This window comes from Phocoena phocoena, chromosome 14 (genome assembly GCF_963924675.1).
Source record: "Phocoena phocoena chromosome 14, mPhoPho1.1, whole genome shotgun sequence".
NCBI classification, from domain to species: Eukaryota; Metazoa; Chordata; class Mammalia; order Artiodactyla; family Phocoenidae; genus Phocoena; species Phocoena phocoena.
In genome coordinates this window covers 8,565,387-8,589,264 of record NC_089232.1, presented here as the reverse complement: position 1 = coordinate 8,589,264, position 23,878 = coordinate 8,565,387, and the positions used below count along the sequence as shown (strand labels likewise).

The window sequence follows — 23,878 nt, the reverse complement described above, 5'->3', positions numbered from 1 at the left end:
TCTGTTACTTGCAGATATATAATCCACTATATATAGCATCTCAACATTAGGCATTCTGCAGGAGGCTTAGTGAGGTTTCACTGTGGCTGAAGTAACCAGTGGTAATACCTGCCCTTAACACTCCAGTCTAAAATTACCTTAGCTACAGAACTCTGAGGCCTCCCCCAAGCACTGGTCCAAGCATTTCAGCAGATCCAAAGAGGATGAGCAAATGACATCCCAGCTGACGAGCTCTTCCACACCCAAGTCCTTTTAGACGTGAATTGACAGCCTCCCCCAGCAAAAACACATGTCAAGCTTCAGAGTTTTCAAAATGGATTATCTACTTGCAACCTAGATGTCTAGTTCCTGAAGGATATAATAAATCCTTTTTCAATCAGTACAGGATAACTACACTCAGAGAATTTTTTAGAAATTCAGTCCTGAGTTGCCTGCTCTCTAGATCCTGCAAATCACCAAAAGGGAGATGTTTAAAACAGTGATTTCTATAGGTTCTCCAAGTTCTCATCTTGCAACAGATTAAAGAACTAGAGCAAGAGACCAAGATCATTTTCTAGCAAGGTGGCTTTACAAAACTAGAGATCATTATATATCTTCAGTTGTTATTCACTTTTAAAATATAAAAGGCCATACGAAGACTTTCTGCAAGCACCATGCAGCCACTGCCTGCTGTGTTTCTCAACATCTCTTATATAAAAGTAGAATAATAAGTTTATTTAAAAATTTAGAAACAGGGAAAAAGTTTTCATCCGAAACATTTATTTGCTTCATTGTCAGAGAAAAAGAACCTTACAACCCATCACTTGTTTCCTTGCTTACTTTGTTTGGCTTAGTGTCTGAAATCTAAATTTATGCTAAAACACAAATCTTATTCCAAGTCCCTAGCAGAATTATTTCTCTATTGCCTTGATCTAACTTTAATTTTCACTTTCCTGCCTTTATTATAAGCTACAGGAGAACTATTTAAGTCATGTATTTAGTTATAAGTAAGTAAACAAATACATCATAGGCAGCACCATGTAACAAAGAGACTAACAATCACACCGGGAGTGAGAAGACCAGAATTCTAATACCCATGCCATCACTGCAAAGTCATGGGATCGTGGGCAACTTTCTTAATCTAAACCTTGGTTTCCCCTGAATATAACATGAATAAAAAAATATCTGCCATGCTATCAAATAACATGGTATTTAAAAACACTTGTTATTATTACAAAGGTGGCGAGTACTGTAAGACAAGCATAGAATATGAAAAAAGTTTGGAAGGAGAAAATCAGCCACAAAAATCAGGGTTGGTTAAGATGGCTTGTACTGTCTCCTTCAGCTCTGAAATTCTAGAACTGCTTTTTAGCTAAGAAGAGACTAAAACAGGCTTCACGGTGATACGTGAGCTATGTCTGAAAGGCAGAACAGGACTTCTATCAGATTACACTTTCTAATTTTATGTGTAATATATATAAAGACACGGCTTAGAATGGCTAGTGGAAGGATGATATAGATGTACATCTGCAGAACTTATATCCCCTGGAGAAGTTCTCTTCCAGATAAATATTTTGCGGTCCAACATCCGAATTCAGCGTTTCACTCACTGGCTCCATACTAATAGAGCTTACCACCAATTCCACTGCTCCTGATCTAACTCTCCCCACCTAACCTCTCAACATCCCCCAGAAATATTTTATTTAAAAGGTAATCCATACAGCTATGGAGGTTTTTATTATTACCAATGACTCTACTGCCCTGTCTGCATATGAAGCTCATAAAATATATTTCATATGAACCAGTTACGTTTTAAAAGAAAAATAATAATCAGATGTTATTCAAGGCTTGACACTGAGATAATTCTTCAAGCTTAAAATAAAATTACCTGTAGAAGTCCTCCATCATCAAAACGCAGTACTTCTATTATGCTCTCCGACTGAATAAATGCTGTGAAGGAAGCAAAACATATTATCACTTAACGGGAACATAAATTTCATTCAAATAAAATCTTTTAAAGTTAATTACTACAACTTAATAATTTGAAAATATACTGCTTGATGGTGATGGTTGAAGAGAAAAATCTGACTAGTTCTTCAGGATTTTAGTAACTATGAAACCAAAACAATACAACCCAATTAGAAAGTATTTTTAACAACCTACAGGCTATGTAAGCCACTCACAAAATATTTACTCCTGCTATACTGCCAGAAAGCACAAAACAGTAAAATTCAACTAGATGCAGCTGATTGTTTTCACTGAGAGATTAACTGAAAGTAACATAAACACATAGGAAACATCACTAGAGGATTTTATTTCCCCCCAAAATGGTAAGCTGAAGTTCTATATCATTTGCTCATTTGTAGTGATGACAGGACCTGGGATCAATGGTCAAAACTGACTTGGTGGGGGAGTGGGCAAGGAGAATGGCAAGAGGAGATTATTCCATTCCAAGAAACTGAGTACAATGCAAAGACAGGGTATTTAAAAAGCTAACGTACATTTACCATACAATCCAGCAATTGTGCTCCTAAATATTTACCCAACTGATTTGGAAATTTATGTCCACACAAAAATCTGCAAGCATTTCCTTATAGCAGCTTTTTTTTCATAATCATCAAAAACTGGACACAATCAAGATGTCTTTCAATAGCTGAATAAAGAGACAAATGTAGATTAACCATACAGTGGAATATTAGTGATAAAAAGTATAAGAAAGGGCTACATGCTCTATGATTTCAAGTATATGCCATTCTGGAAAAGGCAATAATGTAGAGATGGTAAAAAGATCAGTGGTTGCTAGGGGTTTGGAGAAAGAAAGGAAGGGTGGGATAAGCAAAGCATAGGGAATTTTTCAAAGCAGTGAAACTCTTCTGTATGATACTGTAATGGTAGATGCAATTAACACGATGCATTTGTCAAAAACAGAACTTCACAGCACAAAGCGTGAACCTACTGTATACAATTAAAAAAGTCATTTAGGAGATCAGGAATCCCAGGTAGACTACAGAATATGACAAAACAATTTAAATACAGAGCAAAGGTAAGAAACCATCTCCCTGAAGTAGGGTGGAGTGGGGAAAGTGCTGACCTAAGTAATTTGGAAATGAGTGGAATCTGTAAGACTAAAGCCAACAGAAACTGTACACAAGCACTATCTCTAGTTAATAAAGTTATTTTCCACAGGGGTTTGGGTTAACCATCCTGACGCTGCTACACATGTACACTGGAATTGAACAATTAAATATATGGATGGTGGACGGTGGATGGTGAGAGATTTCTCACTGTCGGAATAAGAGTTTACACAAAAGCAAGGGAAGGAGGCTAGAACGATCTATGTGGTAATGGATTAGAGTTGGCAACATCAGTACAAGTTCATGTTGAGCTTAATGCAGATACAGATGGTTGCATATAGAGATATTTACAGATGTGCATATACGCAGGTTAGTATACACACATGTATTACAACCCAGTAGCAAAAAGCACATCTAGCACCTAGATCTTGGGTTCTACTACCATTCCCCAATAAAAGGAACTGGGGCTTCTTGGAGAAATGGCTGAATCTAGGACTGGGGCAGGAAATACACAAGATGAAATGGGAGCAACTTGTGCCAGAAAGTGCTTTAAAAAAAGCCTTACATTGATGGGAATATGTCAAACAGATGTACGAGTTAACAGTAAGTGTTCCCAAATGGCCAAAGCTGGAACAACTTGAGCAATAAAATAAGTCAAGCAGTACTGGATTAAAACCCAAAGTATAAAATAAATATCTGTGAGTCCATACTGGTATAAAGAAATGAATGAATAAATAAACAATGGGGGAGAAGAGACAAAGCTTTCAGGCAGAAGCATTCTAAACAATTTATACAGAAACTCTTCTACTTAGAAGGTGGAACATTATAACTCCCCATTCCTTAAGCATGGGATGCATATAGTGACTCCTAAAGAAAACAGTACGGAAAAGAGGAAAAAAGGAGTAACTTTACAACGGAGAAAGCTGACAAACATTACCTCAGTCAGATGATCAAGGTCGATATCCACAGGGAAAAGTCATGTGGACAGTACCCTTGATATGTCATAACAAAAATGGCATTTTATCTCTGTGGCCTTCCTCCCCAAATCACATAACTCCAGACTCATCATGAGAAAAACATCAGACAAATCCCAACTGAGGGACGTTATACAAGACACCTGACCAGTACACTCCTGAAAACTGTCAAGGTCATCAAGAACCAGAAAAGTCTGAGAAACTGTCACAGACCAGAGGCGCCTAAGGAGACATGACTACTAAATGTAATATGCTATTTTGGATGGGATTCTAAAAAAGAAAAAGGAAATCAGGTAAAAACTAAGGAAACCTGAATAAAATATGAACTGTACTTAATAATAATATACTAATACTGGTTCATTAATTGCAAAAAAAGTACCATATTAAGTGAGATGTTAATAATTGGGCAAACTGGGAGGGGGGTATAATGGCAACTCTGTACTATATTTAGAATTTTTATATAAATCTGAAACTGTTCTAAAATGAAAAGCTTATTTTTTAAAACTCATGAAACAATGGTGCTTCACTTGGCTTAACATGACCCTCACTGGCTCCTTCTTGTTGGTCTTTGGGTAGAGTCCATGAAGAAGCCTACTGTCTAAGCCCATGTACCTGGCTTTTTCAGTATGACCAAAGCTGAAAGTCACGCAGCAGATGAGATGCCAGCGAATTAGATCACTTCACCTACTAGGATGGTGTCTTTCCTGCCTGCTGAGCATCGATTTCCTCTTATTCTCTTAATCACACCCTGACTTTATTTTGGGAAAGCCCTGCCCTCCATTTCTTGTGTTTCTCTTCAACCACAGCTCCAACTTGCTCTACCCTGCTCATTCCCCACCAGTTCTTCGTATATACAGAACATTCAGTAACACTGAGTGCGTGAATGAAATACCACCTTTCTGCTCAGGTATAAGTACTGGTATTTGCACACACTGATACAAACAAACTCTTTCTGGTTACCTCTAGTCTTAGCTTGTAGCTGCATTTCAAAAGTGAGATCAGAGCTAATGGCTCCAACGGAATTACTGACATAGAGTACATGTGGAGTACACAAAAATGTCTCCAAATAAAGTGATGAACCATTAAGAAAAAAGGACTGTGAATGTAAAAGGCTCTGCCCAGCTCACCCATCCCACTTCTCATCCCCTCCCCCACCCTTTTAACATAAAGTGAAAATTTAGATGATCCAGAAAACCTTTTTGTTATACTCTTGTTGAATACAGATTTACTGATGTAAGAACACAATGAACAAGAATTAACTGAATAGCCAGATGCTCACAATGTACAAAAGGTCTAGCTCCCAGTTAGACGCTTTCCATTTAGTTAGCAGAGAAAACAGACCAAAAAAAGTAACAGAAATGTGCTATATTTGGTGTCTGCTAATAGAGTTATGATATAATGACCATCGCATAATTTCCCATCATCAAGCTAGATCAGACCTTTAACTGATGAGAACTTTACTAAAGAAAGAAAAGCAGTAATATAATTTGGGTGTATTGTATTTTTAATTAGGAGCTTTTAAAAAAAACAAAAACATGAATTACCTTAGTTGAAAAAAATTAAGAGCGGTAGCTATTTTATAAAGTTCTGAAAGGGAAATATTGTGTTATACATCAACAGCTTTCCTTAAAATATGTAGAAATGAATAGGATTCAATTCTGGCATAAAACAAATTAGGGTATTTTGCTTTAAATGATCAATCATAGTAACTTCAAATTATATGCCTAGAAAAAACAGAATATGTACTTAATCATTTAATGTGTTAACAGTTATTAAGCTATACATTACAAAAAGTAACCAAAGCAAGTCAAGTTCACACATCTCCATATCTCTAGATTTGAAACCACAACTGACAGCTACTTCCTCTTCCAAGAATTTCTGTCCCTTATTTTACACTCCAAAGGAATCCCAAACTGTCTCAATGTTCCCCAGTTAAAGCAGCAATCTGATGTATCAGAAATAAGAATACCATCTAATAATTATCAATTACTGTGTTATTAAACTTCAAACTAATCCTATGACTAGACTTTATGGATTCCGTTTGAAGATAAGCAGGCACAGGGAGGTTAGGCTCAAAGTCACTCAGCAAGAAAGTGGCTAGAGAGGGGCCATAAATTTCAGCAATGGGACCCCAGAACCTATGCTTCTAAACCCATCACTATTTACTTTCAAAGTAACGTGACACTAATGCTCACAACCAACAGTACCTTCAAGCAACCTAATTTTAAAAATCAGCCATGTATTTCCAATAACAAGGGAGGAAAGGAGGACATATAAACACAAGAGGTTTTAGTTCTGGCTTTTATGATTCTATTGGCATTTACTCTGTGAAGCTGGGCTCAGTAAGACCTACTTTAAGCGCCTCATATTCACCCACATCACCATGATGTCTGAGAGTAACAAAGACATTTATTTTCAGCGGAAAAATCTCAGTGTGTCAGTTATTTATCACTTACTTTCAAAACAGAAGATCAGAAATTGAGTTTACTTCCCTATCTCACTTAAATGACATTTAAATATCATTTAAAAGAATGACATTTATAAGACAAAAATATCTTCACTTTAAGGGCAAATCTTTATCTACTATAATTAGGGGTTTTTTTTTCTTTGAGGTAGAGATTCTTTTTTCTGAACACTGCAAATGATGACTAGATACAATGCCTGTTTTCAGACATCTTTTATAATAATTCATGAAAACAATGAATGTTGTAAATAGCTAGTAGGAATACATGTCATTTGGGCGTGTGTATGGGGGCGCGGGGGTGTGTACCACACATCAGGATCCTAGGCTGTCACCATCAAGTCTTTACTTTCTGGCCTTCACAGTCTCCTCACATGAGGGGAGGAGGCTGGACTAGTGAAATCCATGATTTTTTTAAAATCCAAGAGGGGAAGAAAGGGGCACACAGGCAGGACTTGAAAGGACTCCCAAATCCTGTGTCAAAGAGCCACCCTGCCTGGAACGCTCTTCTCATGGTTGTTGCCCTTCAAGTCTCAGCCTCAACAGTACCTGCAGAGGGGACCCCCAGTGACTGCTCCAAGCCACTCCCTGTCCCCTCTAACCATGCCCTATTTTAACTCTTATCACAACGTGTAAATAGTTTCTGGTTTGCCTGTCATCTAGCACAGAGTCTGGAAAATGGAAGAAAAGAAATATTCGTTAAAATAATGGCATTACTGGGCTACCCTGGTGGCGCAGTGGTTGAGAGTCCGCCTGCCAATGCAGGGGACACGGGTTCGTGCCCCGGTCCGGGAAGATCCCACATGCTGCGGAGCGGCTGGGCCCGTGAGCCATGGCCGCTGAGCCTGCGCATCCGGAGCCTGTGCTCCGCAGTGGGAGAGGCCACAGCAGTGAGAGGCCCGTGTACCGGAAAAAAAAAAAAAAATGGCATTACTATCTCAGAATTAATTATTGTTAATGATATTAATGTCTCTTTTATAGTTACACTTGTTCAGGATCTTATTTCAACAAAAGGCTCAGTAACAAATATTTTTAAACATTCTGGACTAGGTTTGTATGGGTCCCTTCTATCCATAAAGATACTTTATGACTGGACCCTTGTTTCTTTCCTCATTAATTTTCTTATCTGAAAGAAGTAATATACACCTACTTTGTTATCGTCTTCCCACATTAAAAGTGCAAAGGAATTCATAAGTCAAATTCCAATTTTATCAACACCACTCAGTATTACCAACTTCCTAAAGAAAGGCTGTGTCCATGTTGTTTACTAAAACTCAAAATATAGTTTTACGCGACTCAGATGTGTTGGACATACACCACACATCTAAAATGGTGAGTCACAAATGTTTTTCAAAATTAATGTTATAGCTTATGATAAAATACCATAATTTTTATTTTATCCTAAAGTGCTTAATTTATATAAAAAGATCAGCAAACTTGTTACAAAATGAATGGCTGAGAACCACCAATTACTCTAAACAAGCAAGAGAAAATCACTAATACACTCAAGCTCACCCTACTGTGCTCCCTCATCCCTAGCACAAGCCAAGGTCTGTGGGAGCACCAGAGGCACCACACAAAACTAGCAGACCAAGGACTTCCCTGAAGGTCCAGTGGTTAAGTATCTGCACTTCCACTGCAGGGGGTGCGGGTTCAGTCCCTGGTCGGGGAACTAAGATCCTGCATGCCACGCAATGTGGCCAAAACAAACAAACAAAACAAGCAGACCAAAACATCACCACCAGGGCTCTGAAAATTAGGCTGGTTACTGGAACCATAGCCCACAAAAGGATCTGTATGATAAACTGTCTATCAACAGATGAATGGAGCCATAAAATGTGGTGTATAAATACAGCAGAATATTATTCAGCCATAAAAAGGAATGAAGTTCTGACACATGCTACAACACGCATGGACCTTGAAAACATTATGTTGAGTGAAGTAAGTCAGACATCAAAGGGCTAATATTGTGATTCCACTTACATGAAATGTCTAGAACAGGCAAATTCGGTGAGTTAGAAAGTAGGTTAGAGGTTACAAGGCACTAGAGCGAGGGGGAGTTGGACTTACTGCTTAATGATTACTGAGACTCTGGGGTGAAGAAAAAGTTTTGGAAATAGATGATGATGGTGGCACATCACTGTGAATGTAATTAATGCTACTCAATTGTACACTTTAAAACAGTTATAATGGTCAATTTTGTTACATATATATACTACTAAATTTTTTTCTAAAAAAAAAATCACACAGACTATTTCAAAAACTACAGAATATATCTCATTAACTTAGACCCAAAAAAATTTTAATATATTGAATCCAGCAATGTATAAAAAATTACACACCATGACCAAGTGGGATTTATTCAAGTTGTGCAAGACTGGTTCAAAATTTAAATATCAATCAATATAATTCACCACTGTCAACAGGCTGAAGAAGAGAAATTACTTGGTCATATAAACTGAATCAGAAAAAGTATTTAACAAAAGCCAACACCCAGTCATGATAACAACTCTCACAAAACAGGAGAAAAGAAAAGGAAACTAAACCCAAAACAAGTAGAAAAACAGAAATAATATGTTAGCGTGGACACCAATAAAATTGAGAACAATAACAAAAAACAGAGAAATCAGTGAAACAAAAACTTGGTTCTTTGAAAAGATTAACAAAAATGACAAATCTTTAGTTAGGCTGACCAAGAAAAAACCCATAAATGAAACAGGGAACATTACTATTGACTTAGAAATAAAAAGGACCTACCAAGCTTATAGAAATAAAGGGATTATAAGAGAATAACTAGGAACAATTGTACACCAACAAATTGGATGAATGGACAAATACCTAGAAAAATACAAATAACTAAAATTAACTCAAGAATAAATCTGAATGGACCTATAACAAGAGATTGAAATAGTAATCAAAAATCTTCCTACAAAGAAAAGCCTAGGGACACATGGTTTCACTGGTGAATTCTACCAAATGTTTAAAGAAGAATCAACACCAATGCTTCACAAACTTTTCCAAAATAAAACAGGAGAAAACACTTCCCAACTTATTCCATGAAGGCTTATTCTGTGATACCAGGATCAGATAAAGTTATCACAAGAAAGGAACCTACAGCTCAATATCCCTTATGCATATGGATATCAAATCCTCAACAAAATAAAAAATACACATCCAGCAACATAAAAAGAGGCTTATACACCGTGATCAAGTGTAAGACCAATATACTTTTTACACTACAAAGCTTCAATGAAACAAATGAAAGATCTAAAGAAATGGAAAGACATAGGTTGGAATACTTAACAATGTAAAGACTGTAATACTCCCCCAATTGATCTTAGATTCAATGCAATCATTATCAAAATCCCACCTTGTTTTTTTTCCAAATTGATCTTAAAACACTTAAGAAAATGTGAGAAACCCATAATAGCCAAAACAATCTTGAAAAAGAAGAACACAGTAGGGGACTCATACTTCCTGATTTCAAAATTTATTACAAAGCTACACTAATCAAGACAGCGTGGTACTAGGAATAAAGATAAATGTGTAGATCAATAGGACAGAATTGAGAATCCAGAAAGAAACCCTCACATTTATGATCAATTCTTTTATGGAAGAAAGAAGAAAGGATAGTCTTTTCAACAAGTAGTGTTGGGCAACTGGATATATGCATGCAAAAGAATGAAGCTGGACCCTAACTCACACTGTATGTAAAAATTAACTCAAAAATGGAGAAAAGACCTTGGTGTAAAAGCTAAAGCTATAAAACTCTTAGAAGATAACATGGGTAAATCTTTACAACCTTGGATTAGGCAATGTTTCTAAGCTAGGAGAGCTAAGCAAGCAAAGAAAAACACATAAATTGGACTTCATCAGAATTAAAATTCCTGTGCTTCAAAGGGCACTATCAAGAAAGTGAAAAGATGACCCAGAGAATAGAAGATTCTTGCAAATTATTTATCTGTTAAGGGTTAGGTACATAGAATATACAGAACTCACCCCCCCAAAAGACAAATATTCCAATTTAAAAAATGGACAAGGGATCTGAATAAACATTTCTCTAAAAGAAGAGAATACAAATAACCAATAAACACATGAAAGGATGCTCAAAATTAATCCTCAGGGAAATACAAATTGAAACCAAAACAAGATACCACTTCACACATACTAGGACGGCAATAATCAAAATGACAGATAATAATGAGTATTGGTGAGGATGTGGAGAAACTGGAAAGCCATAGGTTGCTGGTGGGAGTAAAAAATGGAGTAGCCATGGGGCTTCCCTGGTGGCACAGTGGTTGGGAGTCCGCCTGCCGATGCAGGGGACACGGGTTCGTGCCCTGGTCCAGGAGGATCCCACGTGCCGTGGAGTGGCTGGGCCCGTGAGCCATGGCCGCTGAGCCTGCGTGTCCGGAGACTGTGCTCCGCAACGGGAGAGGCCACAGCAGTGAGAGGCCGGTGTACCGCAAAAAAAAATGGAGTAGCCACTTCGGAAAACAGTTTGGCAGTTAATCAAAAAGGTAAATATAGAGTTACCATAGACATAGCAATTCTACTCATATATATAAACAAGAGAACCGAAAACCTGAGGACAAAAACTTCTCCATAAATGTCATAGCGGCTCTATTCATAACAGCCAAAAAGCAGAAACAACCCAAGTGTCCACTGACTGATGAATGATAAACAAAATGTGATGGATCCATATGATGGAGTATTTCTCAGCCACAAAAAAAGAATGAATTACTGATACAGGCTACAACACGGATGGACCTGGAAAACATAATGCTAAGTGAACTAAGCCAGATACTAAAGACTCATGTTTTATGATTCTATTTATATGAAATGTCCAGATTGGAAAGTCCACAGAAATAAAAGTAGATTAACAGTTGCTAGGGGCTGGAAGGAAATGGGATGTGACTCTAATGTGTATGAGGTTTCTTTTGGGGGTGTTGAAAATATTCTGAAATTAGATTGTGAACATACTACAATGTGAACATACTAAAAGAACCACTCAACTGCATACTTTAAAAGGGTGAATTTGTGACATGGGAATTATATCTCAGTATTTTAAAATCCAACAACAAAAAGATATTGCATGCTTTTGTGTTCTATTCCCTAAATTTTTTCTCAAAAGGTTGCCTGTATGGCATGTTAAATACTGTGGAGCCATGGGACAAAATGTGATACCTACTCCAGAAGAGCTTTAAGCTTCACAGTTCTTTCACGTATAGAAATTCACTCTTTCCTGTGCACATGTGTGTGGGAGGAGAGAATACAGAGCAGTTGCTAAAGCAAATGGGGTAAACTGTCAACAGCAGGTGAAGCTGGGTGAAGGTATGTGTTTTTTATTTTGTTTTGATTCTCAGAAATTTCCTGAAAGTTTGAAAATGTTCCAAATAAAAAGTTTACAAAAAATAAAATCATTTACACAAGACTTACAAAAATTTGAATGTTTAAACACACTCAATCTTTAAAAAGACCACATACTAAGCTATAGTAAATCTCCTTACCTAATTATGCCAAGTTGGAAATACTGGTTGTAGCGGTGTTTAGTATCCCAACTGCTGTCACAGATTAACTGTGACAAAAATGATAAACTGCTGAAGTGGTATTATAGCCATCTTAAAACTGTCAGTTAAAATGATATGACAATTCAATTATTGTGCAGGGATTTTACCTTGTATGTCCAATATGCAATCATATATTATGAGATGTATGGTGTACATATGTAATATCTGCACTGCATATATGTACACAATACGTAACATCATATTCTAAATATTAGGTAAGAATCGTCCATATCTTATTAATGTAGTTTTTATCCCACATGCTCAAAGAAGTGACCAATATAAGCAATTAGAAAATGAACAGCAAATTAAACCTAAAATAAATGTAAATTGACAAAAGAGCAGAAAATAGGGAAAAATCAAAGAAATCAAAAGCTTTTTGTTTGAAAAGATGAATAAGGTTGATAAATTTCTAGCCAGACCTGTCAGTAAAGTGAAGTCACATATTAGAAACATAAGAAATGAGAGACTGGACATGACTACACTTCCTATAGACATAAGTCCAGTAAAGGAATATCATTAAAAATTCTGTCAATATAGTCAACAATTCAGATTATGATATGGATACATTCCTTCAAAGACTCAAAATGCCAAATATCAGTTTAAAAAAAAAAGTTAACTTGAATAGCCCTATATATATTAAAGAAGTTATTTCATAGTTAAAAGTCTTACAAAGAAAACTGTAGGCCCACCCCCCATAGATTGATGAATTTTCCCAAATATTTAAGGAAGAAAAAAATACTAACTCAACACAAACTCTCTCAGAACAAAGAAGAGGAAAAACTTCCCAACTCATTTTATGAAGCCAGCATTACTCTGATACCAAAAACAAAGACATTAAAAGAAAAGAAAAACTACAGACCAACATTCTTCATTATTATAGATGCAGAAATTCTCATTAAAATTTCAGCTAATATAACCCATTAATGTATAAAAAGGATAAATGCATCATCATCATATAGGGTTTATCCAAGAAATGCAATATGTAACATTCCAAAAAAAAGCAACCCAACCTATAAAACTAAAAACACAAATAAAAAATCCCCACCAAACATTAAAAACAACAACAACAAACAATAATAATAATCTCAAAAGATGCAGGAAAAGCATTTGACAAAACTCATCATCCCTCCATGACAAAAAGATCTTGGCAAAGTAAGAACAAAAGGATCTTCCTTAAGCTTCCAAAAGCCATTTACAAAAGACACAGCTTAACATCACACTAAATGGTGAAGGACAAAATACTTTCCCTCTAACAAAGTAAGGGATATTCCCTCTTACTACTATTCAACATCATATCTGAAGTCTTAGCTGATGCAAGAAGGCAAGAAAAAGAGGTAAAAGCATATAGATTGGAAAAGAGAAAATAAAATTGTCTTTATACACAGATATCATCAACCTCAATGTAGAAAATCCTAAGAAATCTACAAAAATTGTAGCAGAATAAGCAAGATTAGCAAAGTGGCATCATGCAAGGGCAATATAAAAAATCAAATGTATTTCTAATATTGGCAAGGAACAAATGGAAACAAAAACTAAAAACCATTTACAATAGCATCAAAACATGATATCCTAAGGGATATATCTGACAAAACACAGCTGGGAGAAATTAAAGAACACCTAAATAAATAGGAAGATATACCGTGTTTGTGAATCAAAAGACTCAATATTGTTGAGAGCAATTCTCCTCAAACTGATCTAGACATTCAGTGCAATTCTAATCAAAATCTCAGTAGGCTTTTTTGTAGTAATTTACAAGATGATTCTAAAACATATATGAAAAGCAAAGGACCCAAAATAGTAAAAATAATTTTAAAAAACATAAACATTGGAAAACCTAACACTGCCTAATTTTAAGACTTAAAATAAAGCCACAGTAATAAAGTCAGCATAATACTGACACAAAAACAATATATAATGGAATAGAATAGATACTCCAGATATAGACTCCCACATATATGGCCAATAGATTATGACGAAGGTACTAAGGCAATTCAATCAGGGGAAAAATGATCTTTTCAATATGTAATGCTGGTACAACTGGTCAGTCATATGGGAAAGGAGAGAAAAAAAAAGAATGTAGATGCCTCAACACTTACAAAAATCAACTTGAAATTACTGACATAACTTAATGTAAGAGCTAAAACTCCTAGACATCAACATAGGAGAAAGATAGTGACCCTGGGTTTGGCAAAGATTTCTTACATAGGATACAAAAAATAAAAAAAATAAAAAATGAACTATTAAAAAAAAAAGGTAAATTGAGTTTGATTAAAATTTCTGAAAACTTTTACTCTTTAAAAGATACTGGTACAGAAGTAAAAACACAGGGAAGCCCCCCCACCCAAAAAAAAAAAGAGAAAGTGATAAAGAGGACTTGGAATTTCATAAAGGAAACAAGAATAAAGAAAATGATAAAAAAAAAACAGGGGTAAACATAATAGACTATTCTTTCTCATGAGTTTCTTAAATCATACTTGATGGTTGAAACAAAATTATAATGACATCAGTTGAGCACAATGTATGGAGAAAAAATACTTCAGGAAATTATATTTTTAAAAGTGGTAAGGGCCATGGAATCTCAATGAAATCAAGGTTTTAACACTGTAGTCAAAGCTGTAAAACACTGATATCAGGAGGCTATGTTAAGTTACATATATACTGTAATGTATAAAGCAACCACTTAAGAAATACACAAAGCAATATAAACTAAACAGTATGGATCTTAAAAAACTTTGAAGTAACTCACAGAAAGAAAAATGAGATACAGAAACAAGAAAAAGAAGAAACAAACAGAAAACAAATAATATAATGGAAGAATTAAGCTCTAACATATCAATAATCACTTTCAATGTAAATGGTTTAAACACATCAATTAAAAGGCAGAAACTGCCAGAATGATTAAAATGATTATCCAACCATATACTTCAAACATAAATAGATTTTAATTATTAAAGGGTTAGAAAAAGATTTATCATGCTTTGTTTTTTTTAAGGTGCAGCTATGTATTAGATATAGTAGACTTCAGAGGAGGGACAGAGTATCATTTTATCATTAGATAAACGAATCAACTTACCAAGAAGAAATACTGTTCCCAAATGTACAGTGTGTACCAAACAACATAGTTGCAAAATAATGAAACAAAAACTGGTAAAGCTAAAAGGAAAAGTAAACAAATCCCGTATTTGGGGACTTCAACACCCCACTGTCAGCAACTGGTAAAACTAAGAAGACACATAAGATATAAAAGAATACACATCTAAGTAAAATATTGGGTTACCCAAGAAGTTCATTTGGGTTTTTCCATAAGATGTTATAGAAAAACACGAACGAACTTTTCGGTCAACCCAATATTTGAAAACCTGAACACCATCAACCAATAGGATCTAACTGACATTTATAGAACACTCCACCTACATCAACACAATATGCATTCCTTTTAAGCTACCTTGGACAATTCCTCAAGATAGACTACATCCTGGGCCATAAAAGAAACCTCAACAACTTTAAGAACACGGAAATCAGACTACATTCTCTAATCACAATGGAATCAGATTAGAAATCAGTAACAGAAACACAAAATAAAAACATCCAAACACTTCTTTATTAAACAATACACTTCTAAACAAATCATGGGCCAAGAAAGAACGGAATTTTAAAAACACATAGAAATGAATAAAAATACCAATGTAATATGTCAAAAACAGTTCTAAGAGGAAATTTTTATGGCACTAAAATGCTCACATTAGAAAAGAGGAAAAGGTCTCAAATTAATAATCTGTGTTCCCACTTCAAGAAACTAGAAAAAGCAGAAAAAATAAACTCAAAACAAATAAAAGGAAGGAAATAATAAAAATAAGAGCAGAAGTCAATGAAATTGAAAATAGGTAAATAACAGAAAAATGAATTAAACAAAAGTCAAGCAACAATCAACAAAACTGACAAGCCTCTAGGCAAGACTGAAACAAAGAGAAGACACAAGTCATCAACACCAGGAATGAAGCAGGGGATGGCACTGTAAGTGCTGCAGCCGCTAAAAGATTAGTAAGAGGATACTATGAACTTTATGCTCATAAACTCAACAACTTAGAAAAAAATGGACCAACTTCTCAAAACCCACATGCTACCAAAACTCAACCAAGATGAACTAGAAGGCCCGCATACACCTACAGCCACTAAAGACACTGAATTTGGCAACAGATTCCCCAGAAAAAGAAATCCTCAGGCACAGATGGCTTTACTGGAGAATTTTATCAAACACTGAAAGAAGAGTGACCATCAGTTTTACATAATTTATTCCAAAAAACAGAAGCAGGAATACATCCCAACTCATTTTATAAGGCTAGTATTACCTTGATATCGAAGCCAGACAAAAATACGGACAATTTTTTTTTTTTTAACCACAGGCCAGTATCCCTCATTAATTTAGACAGAAAAACTCTCAAATACTAGCAATCTGAGTCTAGCAATACGTAAATATAACAATATACCATGAGTGAATGGGATTTATTTCACATATGCAAGACATTTGAAAATCAATCAATGGAATCCACCATACCAAGAGATAAATAAGAAAATCACATGATCAAAACAATCGATGCAGGAAAAGCATGTGACAAAATCCAACATCCATTCATGATACAAATTCTCAGCAAACTAGAAACAGAATGGGACTTCCTCCACTTGATAAAGAGCATCCGCAAAAATCTAGGACTAACTTCAATACTTAATGGTGAAAGAATGAATGTTTCCCCCTAAGACTGGGGAAAAGGTGAGAATATTGCTTTCACAAATCTTTTTCAGCACAGTACTAGAAATCATAGCTACTGAAATCAGAAGAATCAGTAAAACGCATACAGATCAGGAAGGAAGAATAAAATTCTCCCTATTTGCAGATGACACGATGGTTTATGTACAAAACCCAAAGTAATCTACAAAAGAAAAAGAAAAAGAAAAACCACCGAATTCCTAGAATAAGTGAGTTCAGCATGGTAGCAAGATATAAGATCAACACACAAAAATCAATTACATTTGAAGAAGCTCTTCCCTTCTCTAGGGCAATTTATAGCTTGGCAATACCTGGAGATACCAAACTGGGGCGAAGGGACCACGAGCCAGGTGAGGGCAAGAGCAGAACCTGGCTCCGCCATAGGAGCAAGTCCATTCTCTGGCTCCACAGGTGAAAGGCTTTCAAAATGCAAAGAAGTACTTCCCTTTCTCATTCACTGACCTTGTTTAATGGGCTCTGAAATGAAAAATCCTAGCAGTTTGTATAAACTTCATCAATATCTGCAAATGAGAACACTCCTAATTGGGCTCTTTATTTTACTAAGACAACTATCATGGCATCTCAGGTGAGAAAATAAATAGCTATCTCAATTCCCCAAACCCACTTTGAACTACAGTTTCATTAACATTGGTTTGCAAAGGTAACTGCAGCAAGAATTCCATTAACAGTAACACATATTTTCAAGTTTTAATTAAATCTCTCCTATTTATGTAATGTTTAAAATTAATCCTCACTCTAAGTATAGGGGAAAAGACGATAACCTTAATATAAACTAGTCCTTTTAATGACAAATACTTGTGTATTCTCCAAGATTTTAAGTTTATATAAATACATAACTTCCATTTTCTAAAATCTTCCTTAAATCTTATTTTAGAGTAGTTTCATAGTTGGAGAAAGGAGATAATAGGTGTTCATTTAAAATCAATTTTAAGTATTTGATGAAGAAAAAAAGGAAGGAGGAGGAGAAGAAAAAGAAGAATCGATTACCTCGCAAATATTGTTTTCCAATAAATATCTTTGTCGTAAGACGATTATTATAATACCCACCTAATAGAGATCTTTATTCCAAAAATACTCCTAGCACACTCTCTAGATTCCAGTGACTTAAAACTGCATGTTTTTTTTTTTTTTTTGCGGTACGCGGGCCTCTCACTGCCGTGACCTCTCCCGTTGCGGAACAACAGGCTCCGGACGCGCAGGCTCAGCGGGCATGGCTCACTGGCCCAGCCGCTCCGGGGCATATGGGATCTTCCCGGACCGGGGCACGAACCCGTATCCCCTGCACCGGCAGGCGGACTCTCAACCACTGCGCCACCAGGAAAGCCCAAACTGCATGTTTTTAATAGTTGCATCCAATAGCTGCATGTAGAAACAAGTACACCTATTTTAGAAGAAATTAGTAAGTAGAAGAGGAATCCAGATTAGCTCTCTCTGTTGCACACTCTGATCCTATCAATATTTTAGCCAATTTCTCCTCCTGTCTATCGCACATCCTATCCAGCAATCACTCTCTCTCAGTGGTCAGAATCCCAGACAATACGGTGTTAGATGTTTGTAACCCAAAGTTCCCTGAGGGAGACTGCTGGCTAACATAAGACTAGGGTTTTACATGCATGTTGTGATTAACTTTAGAATTAACGGCATTTCTATCTGCGAATATTAAGATGACTCTACTTACACACCAGGTGCAGATATACTCTAGTTTTTGCAGGACTAAGATCCTTATTCTCTCTCCTATTCTTATGTTCTCCCCAAACTCTGGGAGTGGGGCTGAAGACCACTGCCTGGTCCAACTGGGTTGACATATCATACCCTTCTGTTGCAGAGAGTAGATATCATCTCTTTGCCCTGAATGATCAGGTCAACTGTCCTTTCCCTCTCTCTATCCCATTTCTCAGATACTTTTAAATCTAGAATCTTTATGTCTCATGCTACTGAGATTTAACTCATCCCCTGGTTGTATGGCATTTTTTAAAAAGTATTTGCTATATGCAGAACTGCTTTCATCTATTTTGTTTAGTGTTTTCCTTCCTTATTCTTTGCTTTAAAAAAGCCCCACTTCTGTTAAATTTTTCTTCACATTTTTGCTCTGAGATATCACTGTCATCATTTTCTTTCTTCCTTTTTCAATGGATTCATCTATTTACTGCTTTTATGTTCTTTTTGCCATCTATTTTAGGCTACAGGATCAGAGCAGAAACTCAATTGGATTGGGGCACTGAGGAGAAAAGTGTATTTTATGGCAAGAGTGGGAATTAGAGATTTTAGAAACTAGAAATTTATTAAGTTCACACTTGGCCAAGGTTTTCCGTAGACCACAGAAAGAATTCGTGAAAGAGATACCAAGAAAATCCTCCATGTTGGTGGAAAGCTGGATTTTTAAACTGGACACCCACAGTGTTAAAAACAACCTAGAGTTGAGAGAAGAAAAAAAGAAAATGAATACGGATGGAGTCAAGTCTCTGGGGCAAAGAGTAAGAGCCCCATAATTTAACTACAATACTTACAATTTCCAAAGAAAAGGAAATAAAGACCTAGCAGTATTGAAGGTGGCTTTACAAAAGCCTTTTCTTAAACTTATGGCTAAGAAAATATTGGAAATGAAAAGGACAGTGACTCAAAAAGTAATACTGTGTCAGGCTGTTGAAGTTGGCAAAGGAAATGTTATTTAGGTGAATCTATCTCAGGGGTAAAATAAAAAGTAGTTTGAGCTAATGTTAGCCATAGGTTTTAGAAAACAAATTATGTATTTTTTCAAAGACAGTACTCTATCACACAAGGAATATACCATGGTAAAACAAATTTGCTAATAAAACAAGAGAAACATTAAATTTTATATTAATTCCCTTTAAGATCAGAGGGAGAATTTCTATTTAACTGAACGTATAGAGAATTATAATTCAACTGCTTCAAGTTATGTGAAAAAAGTGTATCCAGAGAGATTAATTCACTTACCAAAAGCCACAGAGATAGTTAAGGTGGGGTGAGGTGGGGGAGGGGAAATATTCTGTGTTTTCAATAAGCTAAAGTGTTTTAATAACATTTTATGGGAGAGAAGCATGGCAGACATTCAAGACCTCTACTTCAAAATTTGATTCTGGAATGGTCCTTAATATTCTGATAAGAGGGCAGGAAAGACACAGATAGGTCTGATTCATTCTATGACACTCCTGGGAAGGCTTTTTGCAGAATGGATTATATGGGTTTGCTTCAAAAATACATATGCATCCTGGTCCACTTGTCCCTAATTCACCTAATACTAAATTAAGCGTCAGAAATTGGTAGGCTCTTGAAGGAAAGAAGTTCATTTATTAGGTACTGAACCAAAAGGAAAGATAAGAAGAACACAAGGTTCTCTACCTCTAGCCCCAGCCTAAATGGTGTCATGAACCTCAGTGGGCTTCCCTTTTGGGTATTTAAGACTTCTGTCAGAGGTGACAATGGCCTGAGTGACTGATCTCTTGGTCTGTGAGCACGTTTCCACTCCAGGTAGTTGCGGCCTACTGTGGATGCAATGATAACGACATCTCCTGGACCACAGTTGTCCTTTATGTGTCCCTATGCTTTCTATCTTAAGCAAGGAAAGAGGAACAAGTTTGGATATCAGGAAGTCAACGGGACATAAATAATAAACATTTTTGAGAAAACTGGGACACAGAAATGTTAAGTAACTTCTCCGACATCAAACAGCTTCATTTTTCACATCTCAACCCCTCAAGACTTGACAACCTTAACAGAAATTTAAGATATATTCAAAATAACTGTGACTATTTCAAGGACTCCAATCTACTCCTACCCTAGTAGGCTCCAGAAATTAACTTGAAGGATTTATAAGAATAGCTTAAATAACATTTATTAATATAATTTTCTCATCATCACCAAGGGAAATGCATGAAATGAAAACAGGGCTATTTTGCCAGCCACTCCCCTTAATGAGGTTACTGAGTTTTAGCTGTAAGTTTTTAGAACTCTTAGAAATTCTCATTGTGAAACAATATGAATGGTTTAAAGATAATAAAGCCATCAGTATACCCACCATCCAGCTTCAGAAATTAAATATTAAAAATTAACTTTTGCCATCACTCATTTGCTCTACCCCATCTGTATTCCTTCCTACCCGCACCACCAAGGTAACCACTATCCTCTATTTTGTGTTTACCATTACCTTGCTATTCTTTATAGTTTTAACACATATATATGTATCTCTAAAAAATATCATTTTAAATTTTTCCTGTTTTTGAAGCTTTTATAAATAGCATCATGCCGTAATATTTATTTCTCCAACTCACGGTCTTTAAGGGTATGTTTTGAGATTTATCCATGCAGCTGAAGTTTATTCACTATAATATATATTATATTCAAATATATGAATTTATCACTGTTTTTACCCACTCTTCTGCCCGTAGACACGTGCATTGTTTTTGATTATGTGCTGTTACATACAGTACTACCATGATCATTCTCATACATGTCTTTCACTCTGCGTGTGCATGAGTTTCTCCTGGGTATACACCGAGGTAAAAAATGGATCCGGGTTTTGTAGGTCTGAAGTTTTTACAATATAGGGACCTTATTTTAAAGAACAGTCCCAAATTAGGAATGGAAGTGTATATTTACTTGGAATGAGAAAAGAATTCACAAATTTTAATGATAAAGTTTTAATAATTGTTCTTAATTTGGTGGGTATCAATGATGTATCTTTGAGTTTTTAATGTGAATCTTTCTGATTACGAAGAAATCTGTGAATAATATGTGTTTATTGGCTGTTCATGTTTCCTTTCCTGTGAAATGCTTTGTCACAAATCTTCTGTTCGTATTTATTTTTGGTCTGTGATTCACTGAAGTTAGCTATACCTACTGCAGATACTTTCAGCTTGTGGCTTGTGTTTTCACTCTTTTCTGTTTTCTTTTCATGAAGAGAAATGCTTAATCTTAGTGTAGTCCGATCCTGTTCTTTTATTTTATATTCTCTATATTTATAAAATAAAATTTAACCTTTAATTTTTGACTCCTTAATCTACCTAAAATTAATTTTTGTGTATGCTTTGAGACAGAACTTCCATTTTTTTCCTACACTGATGACCAGGCATCCCAGCACAGTGACTGAGAGAGCCTGTTCCTTCCCCCACAACCTGCAGTGCTACCTCCGTCTACATCACTTTCCCATATATCCACATGTCCGTTTCTGAAAATCTCCATTCTGGTCTACAGCCAAACCATCTGGGATGTGCCTGAATGGAGATTTCTTATCTGAAATCTCCATTCTGTTCCTCTGGCCTGTTTCTATCCCTGCATCCACAGTATACTGTCTTAATTATGTTAACTTTGTAACAGATCTTGATATCTGAAAGAGCGTTCCCCACTCCTCCTCCCCTGCTTCTTCCTTCTTCTACTCCCCCAAATTCTTGACTCTTCATCTTTAGCATGCTCAGATATAATTTAGAATCCCCTTGTAAATTTCCATCAGAAAAGTCTGTCAGTATTATTGATGACATTTATTGCATTTTTTACTTATATGGGGGAAAACGGGCATCATTACAACTTTGACTCTGTCAAGGGCACTGCACATTTTTTCCCCAGATTTAAGTACCAGTTTTTAATTTAACTTGCTGAGGTAAATTCTACCATTTAAAAACTTACATTTCTGCATAAAAACGAAATTTAATTTTGTAGTATCCTGCTAAACTACCAAACTAATAATGATAATTTGCATATTATTTAGGTCTTCTCTGCAGACAAACATAGTCAATGAATAATGACTTTTAGTTTTCCCAACAGCTATCATTTCCATTTTTTTCCACTTAAAGTAAATACCCTTATTATTTTCACTTTAAGAAAAATGCTTTTAAATATATTACCAGTAAGTAAACTGTTTACTGTAGAGTTTTTGACAAAGTCCTTTATTAGGGGCAAGGAAGCTCTTGTCTATTTCTGGCTTACTTTTTACATCATGGATGGATGCTGAATTTTGTCTAGATTTTTGTTTGTTTGTTTGCATCTACTGAGAGGGCAATTTTCTCTTAATTTGTTAATGTGGTGACTTACATTAATATGTATCTTAATACTGAATTTAGCCTTGCACTTTTGATATAAATTAACTCTAATATAAGATACTTTTTAAAAATAAATTGCTGGATTTGATTTGATATTCTATTAATATTTTGCATCCCTACTATTGACTAAGATTGGACTATAATTTTCCTTTTGAGCTATACTTGCTGGCTTTGACATCAAGGTTACTGTAGTATCAAATAAAATGTATTGAGTCTGTGTTCTTTTTTGTTTAACACAACTTTTCATATCATTCCCTTACGAAGAGCTTGTTTTATGTCCTGTATATGAAATCTCGGTTTACTCCAAAGTTATTAAGACAGTTTCCTATGTTTTCATCTAAAAGCTTTTCTTGTTACTTTTAACATTTAAATAGGTAATCCATCTGGAATTGATTTTTATGCATGGTGTTAGGCTGGGGGTCAAGATTCATTTTTTTTCCATGTGGATATTTAGTTGATTTAATGCACTACTTTTACTATTATTTTAGTGATTACTTTATAGAACAGCCATCCTTTACTTACTACAATCTAATACACATTATTACATTTACCACTTTCTCAATAATACTCAAAGTTAGGAACTCTTAAAGCCATTTAATCCCATGCCATGATTAGCATAATTCTGGCAATTCCTTTTAATTATTCAAATGTTTTAAATCTATATTATCATTAGTTTTGTATAATATTCATTTATTTTTACCCACAAACTTTTGTTGTTCTTCTTCATTGTTTCTTGCATTTCTGTTTTTATCTGGCTTCGTTTTCCTTCAGCCTGAAAAACGTCTTATAACATTTGTTGTGTACGCGTTGGCTAGTCACAAATTATCTGAGCTTTAGTTTGTTTGAAAATGTCTTTAATTTCATCTTAATTTTTTTTTTGCGGTACGCGGGCCTCTCATTGCTGTGACCTCTCCCGTTGCGGAGCACAGGCTCCGGACGCGCAGGCTCAGCGGCCATGGCTCACAGGCCCAGCCTCTCCAC

General features: G+C 35.6%; 1 protein-coding gene across 1 annotated transcript in view; it reads right to left on the bottom strand.

Moving 5' to 3' along the window:
• Positions 1-23,878, bottom strand: part of TMEM131 (transmembrane protein 131) — a 201,414-nt gene that overhangs the window by 146,829 nt on the left and 30,707 nt on the right. The window contains exon 2 of the mRNA XM_065891409.1: positions 1,868-1,929. Within this exon, the coding sequence (XP_065747481.1) occupies positions 1,868-1,929 (62 nt within the window). The remainder of the gene's footprint in view (positions 1-1,867; positions 1,930-23,878) is intronic.